The sequence below is a fragment of the Dryas octopetala genome, chromosome 9 (genome assembly GCF_963921425.1).
Source record: "Dryas octopetala chromosome 9, drDryOcto1.1, whole genome shotgun sequence".
Lineage (NCBI taxonomy): Eukaryota > Viridiplantae > Streptophyta > Magnoliopsida > Rosales > Rosaceae > Dryas > Dryas octopetala.
Genome location: NC_141374.1, coordinates 17,811,548 through 17,817,511, shown reverse-complemented (window position 1 = coordinate 17,817,511; position 5,964 = coordinate 17,811,548). Strand labels below are relative to the sequence as shown.

Below are 5,964 nucleotides of genomic sequence, written 5' to 3'. Positions count from 1 at the left end.
TGATAATGGAACTGATGGAAAACATAAATTCTTTGGAGGTACTTTTGTAAAATAGTATAATTTACTACTATTTAGTTACAATTTTATCATTGGATGTAAAACAAAAAGAAAAAAGCGTGCGCGAGGATATGACACGTGGACAAGCAAAAAATGGTGACGTGGACAAAGTTAAACCTTGTCATCCTCTTCCCCTTGCCTTCCCCGTCGTGGCTTCTTCAACGTTCATTTGTCTGTTCCCTTTACGAACTTACAGTGAGTGTGAGGAGCGAGGAATGTCGAAGCTGATTCTTCTTCACACTTCCCACCATCTCACCCCAATCCACCGCCGAGTCTTCAACGCCGTCGTTTCGCCCTCTCTCTCTAAGCCACTCATCATTCCCTTCTCGCAATGCCGCTCTCACTTCTCTCCCTCTCGCCCTCTCTCTCTCCGAACCGTCTCGACTCGCGCCTTCGACTCATCCGAGACCAAAGAACAAGAATCCAAGGAAAACGAAACCGAGTCTGGGCCTCAGCAGGCTAAGATTAACAGTGAGACTAGCGTGAAAGGTCCAGACAAGGACTATCCCAGCGGCGATTTTCAGTTTCAGAAGATGAGCGCCTGGAAGAGCTTCATCGTCAAACTTCGTATGCTCATTGCGTTCCCTTGGGAGCGCGTTAGAAAAGGCAGCGTGTTGACCATGAAATTGCGCGGCCAGGTTTGTCCTTCGCTTTTCTATTTTGGTATTTGTATGTTTGTAACTTTGTATGTATGTGAATGTTTGGTGCTGGAGTTGAAAAAGGGTTTGATTTTTTTGGCGTTCAGATATCTGATCAGATAAAGAGTCGATTCTCTAGTGGACTATCACTGCCTCAAATTTGTGAGAATTTGGTGAAAGCAGCCTATGATCCTCGAATTGCTGGTGTCTATCTCGAAATTGAGAGCTTGAATTGTGGATGGGGTAAAGTCGAAGAAATTCGAAGGCATATATTGGATTTCAAGAAATCAGGTACTACTTGTTGTGATTTTGCCTTTGTAAAGTTCTAATCTTTCTGTAGAGATCCAGCAAAGCTTTGCATTTTAACTTGTATAGACTGTTGTAGGTAAGTTCATTGTGGCCTATGTACCTGCTTGTGGAGAGAAAGAATATTACCTTGCTTGTACATGCCAAGAGATATATGCCCCTCCAAGTGCTTATTTTTCTTTGTTTGGTCTTACTGTTCAGGCATCATTCATAAGAGGTAAGCTCCCCTGAAATCCTTTTATCTCTATTTGCAAGAAATCCCTTTAACCAATAACATGTCAAATCTTGAAATATGAATGTTATGGTCTTGGTGATTTGATCATGTGCTTTTTTGTTTTCATAGATGCTTGTAAGAGATACTTGCTAGTTATTACCTTGTCCTGTTTAGCTTTATCTGTGATTTGATCATTCATTAGCTGATGTTGGCCCGGAATGCATATTTGTTTTCAGGTGTTCTTGAGAAAGTTGGAATTGAGCCACAAGTGGAAAGGATTGGTAAATACAAAAGTGCTGGTGATCAACTTGCACGCAAAACAATGTCTGAAGAAAATTGTGAGATGCTGACAGCGTTGCTTGATAACATATATGTGAATTGGCTGGATATTATTTCTTCTACGAGAGGTACTTTGAAATTTGATGTTTGGCCGACCTTCAAGTTATTGAATAACTTATGGACTTTTGAAAAATTTCTACAGGAAAGAAAAGAGAAGATATTGAGAATTTTATTAATGAAGGAGTGTACCAAGTAGAAACGTTGAAAGAAGAGGGATGGATCACAAACATACATTATGATGATGAGGTACGAAATCGTGGTCCCTGTTTGCTTTGGGGTTAATGTTTGATGCATGTTAAGAAAGAATCAGCACATGCTACTGTAGTTCAGAAATTTTAGATACATTGAGAGTGAGAAGGCTGTTTTGATGTGTTCTGGATCCAGATATCTTAATAAGTATTATATTTCCAGCAAGTTAAGAGTGTTTTCTAAGGTTCACATTCCCTCCATGCTCTTCAAATTTGTCAGAGTATATTGAAGTTCTATGGCATGGTAATTACTTAGTCTAAATTTATTTCAATATGCAAAGATACATATTTTAGTGTTCTCAAAGTGGTCTGTTTTGTGATTTGTTACCCACATTTATTATGCTGTCTAAATGTTGGTATGAAAGTCCTCAGTATGGGGAGTGGTTTGTGTCTGTAAAACTTTATTCATCAATATGATAGTATTCAGGTAGCTTTTAAAAATATGTAGCTTTGCAGGTTATTTCAATGTTGAAGGAAAGATTAGGAGTACAAAAAGAAAAAAATCTTCCTATGATTGACTACAGGTAGTTAACTTTTATATAGGTCGTCTTTAATTATTACGATGTTGAGGTCCACTAGGCTCTCTCTGGTTCTGTGTGTGTGTTCATCTCTATTTAATCATATTCTGTTTCTTTATTTTTCATTATTGCAACAGGAAATACTCTAGAGTCCGGAAATGGACTGTTGGCTTATCAGGCGGTAAAGACAAGATAGCCATTATTAGAGCCTCAGGCAGCATTAGTCGTGTACGAGGCTCTTTTAGTCTTCCTGGTTCGGGTATTATTGGGGAACAGTTCATTGAGAAGATTCGTAGTGTGAGAGGTATGGTCTGTCTTATATAAGCTCATTTGCTTAATGTAGTGTCCTCTTTTTTCTTTTAAGTTATGGTCTATCTTATATCTTTTTTCCCACTCCAGAATCAAAAAGATATAAGGCTGCTATCATCCGAATTGACAGCCCTGGAGGTGATGCCCTTGCTTCTGATTTGTAAGTGCTAGTATATTTAGCATAATTTTATGTGTAACAAATCCATTATTGATGCATCAAACTAGGAAAGTTAACAATTTTTAAGCTACTTCTTATCATAATTAATTATTTCCATTTTTTTTTTCAATTTTTTCAATACTTGATATTTGCTCTCTTAAATAAACTTTTGATAAATAGTGTGTGCATATGATTTTGGCATTCTTTGAATCTTATAAAGCCCTTGCTTCTGTCATGATGAATTTATGATGGAAGTTTCGACTTTTAATGCATGGTCTTTGATGCCCGTTTAATGGCATAAATTATAGCTGGCACCTTATAATTAGTGTAATGGGGCAACTCCTGTATATATGCCCTAGTCAAAGAGACACTGACCAGAAAAAAGAAAACCTAGTCAAATAGACAGACTTTTCATCCTAATGAGCAAGGAAATTTTCCTCTACATAGCTTAGAGCTTGGTTTCCAAGCATGGCTTGTAATAGGATCTGGCAGCAGTAAGGGGCTCATATTCAGGGAAACGGATGTACTGCATCCATTTATCCAAATATTTGGAAATTTTCTGCTTATGATGAATGACCCCGATAAAGAAGATGAATATCTTGATAGATTATTAAAAATATGATATCAGAAAACTGAAGCCTTTCCTCTGACATGCTTGGATACATAAGGTGGTGAAGTTATTGTTGTATCACCTACATAAAGCTCTGCATGTTAGATTTTTCCCTCTTAATTTATAGTTTGTTGATATGTTTTCAAGTACTGTCATACAGATGAAAATGTGTGTTTGTCTGTCTATGTGTACTCACAATTAATTGGTTACCCTTTATGATGTGCAGAATGTGGAGGGAAATCAGACTTTTAGCTGCATCAAAACCTGTCATTGCATCAATGTCTGATGTAGCTGCAAGTGGAGGATACTATATGGCAATGGCCGCAGAGACCATTGTTGCAGAAAATCTAACCTTAACTGGTTCCATTGGAGTTGTGACAGGTGAGTGCAACTATGTATACGTATATAAATTAAATAAAAAAATAGATAAAAATTGAAGTTGGTAAAGAGGATTGGGCAGTACCAAAGTGACCTATATCCACGTTGGTCAAAAATACATAAGACACACATCTAAATACATGATAAATATTTGTTATAATTATGTGGATCTTTTTTTATCTATTTGCACTTTTGCAGTTAAAAGCTTTTCTCACCCTTTAGTGGGTATTCAGATAAGACTTTTGGATTATGTAAGTTGTAGTTAGCTTTTGAATTTCTGTTTGTAGGGAAGTTTAACCTGGGAAAACTGTATGAGAAGATTGGCTTCAACAAGGAAATCATATCAAGGGGAAGATATGCAGAGGTTCTTGCAGCCGAACAACGATCCTTCAGGTACTTACTCGGCTTTGTTGCATTGTTAGGTATATGGTTCCTTGTGAATTCGGAAAATAGTGTTCACCATGCTTTATGATTTCATCCTCAAGTTGAAACCTGATATTGGGGGTAGCATTCTCCAAAACATTCCAAAAAAGAAATGAGAAAAGATTTTGGATGCTTCCAGCATTGTATGATTTTGTTTCCTTGTTATGCCAATGCATCAGTAATAAATAAAAAGATAAATTATCCCATAGCATAGGTCCCACATTAGTGTTTTTCTGTGTGATTCTCTCCTATATTCCTACAATGAAAAAAAATTACAAGTGTTCATTTTCTTTCCAAATACAGACCAGATGAAGCCGAACTCTTTGCTAAGTCCGCACAGAATGCATATAAGCAATTTCGGGACAAGGCAGCTTTTTCCAGATCAATGACTGTATGTTGGTTAAATCAATTTTCATTTTGGTTTCAGGCACTTTCTCTTCACTTCTTTTGTACTTGAAATTCTATAAAAATTCCTATCAATCTGTTGGCAGGTAGATAAAATGGAGGAGGTTGCACAAGGGAGGGTTTGGACTGGAAAGGATGCAGCGTCACGGGGCTTAGTTGATGCTATTGGTGGACTTTCTCGGGCTGTCGCAATAGCAAAACTCAGGGCAAATATACCCCAAGACACACAGGTATGGTGATAAAATTCTTATTTCATTGGCTATGAATTATACACTAGTGTTATTAATCTTTGAGTAGTGCTAGTTTACTCCATATCTTTTATTAATTTCCATGATTGTGTTCTGACCTTCTTGTGTTGATTGTTCATACGTATATTATATATGTTCTGCAAATTGTAATTTGTTTAGTGTTTGTGTGTACCTGTTACTACCTTTCTGTAAGAAGTTCTCTAACGAGACAGGGTGTGCTATATATATATGGTGCCAGGTTACACTCGTCGAGCTCGCAAGACCCTCCCCTACACTGCCAGAAATTTTAAGTGGCATAGGGAGTACTCTGGTGGGAGTGGATAGAACGATGAAGGAAGTGATGCAAGACTTGACATTTTCGGATGGAGTTCAAGCCCGGATGGATGGAATCCTGTTTCAGAGACTGGAGGGAGCTTCTCATTCCAACCCCATCTTTGGTTTGATAAAAGATTACCTCAGTTCCCTCTAATACATATAGGGTTAAATTTGCCTTTTGTTGTAAAGTTATATAGAAAGGTTCCTTAAATCATGTGGTGATAGAGGATCGGTCCCTTAATTGTTAGGGAGTGGTGCCTATCTCTTCCATTGTATACCGGCAAGAGGAAGTGAGTCATTTTTCCTTAGAACCCTTTGGTTTTTGAGTCTTCTCTAAGCAACTGTACATGCATATATTCAACTTACATAATAGTATAATACATACTATCACCATGTTATAGTTTCGAACTATACAAATTCAAGAGTTTTGCAACTGACAACTGGTCCAAGGCTTTTGTTAGACCAGAATCCTATTTTTTTTTTTTTGTGGCCGGGACCAGAATCCTTTAAACACGAAGAAATTCAAATAGAAATTACAGTTTACATATAAAGAATCTAAAGCTTGAAGTGCAACTGATAACGAAAAACATAATGATAGGAACGCAAAAAACATAAGGATACAAATGGTTCGAGATTCTAATTTATAACGAGAATATTCCGGCCACAAAAAATGAACTTTCAAATATTACAATTAGGTGATAAAACAAAGCGAACCACGAGCGGTTGGCTCTTATATAACGTTTGACCTGTTCCCATGTATGAACCTTGTCCCCTTGGCCGCTTAATTATTTCGCACGCG

At 37.3% G+C, this 5,964-nt stretch overlaps 1 protein-coding gene across 1 annotated transcript; it reads left to right on the top strand.

Annotated features, from left to right (window-relative positions):
- Positions 1-218: 218 nt before the first annotated feature.
- On the top strand, positions 219-5,573 carry SPPA (signal peptide peptidase). The gene is made up of 13 exons (XM_086228109.1): positions 219-695; positions 803-986; positions 1,081-1,218; positions 1,452-1,622; positions 1,697-1,800; positions 2,259-2,326; positions 2,458-2,624; positions 2,720-2,789; positions 3,623-3,777; positions 4,062-4,167; positions 4,501-4,588; positions 4,689-4,832; positions 5,089-5,573. Exons 1-13 carry the CDS (start codon positions 273-275, stop codon positions 5,317-5,319), a joined length of 2,049 nt encoding a protein of 682 aa, XP_086084235.1. The 5' UTR covers positions 219-272; the 3' UTR covers positions 5,320-5,573.
- The last annotated feature ends 391 nt before the right edge of the window (positions 5,574-5,964 follow it).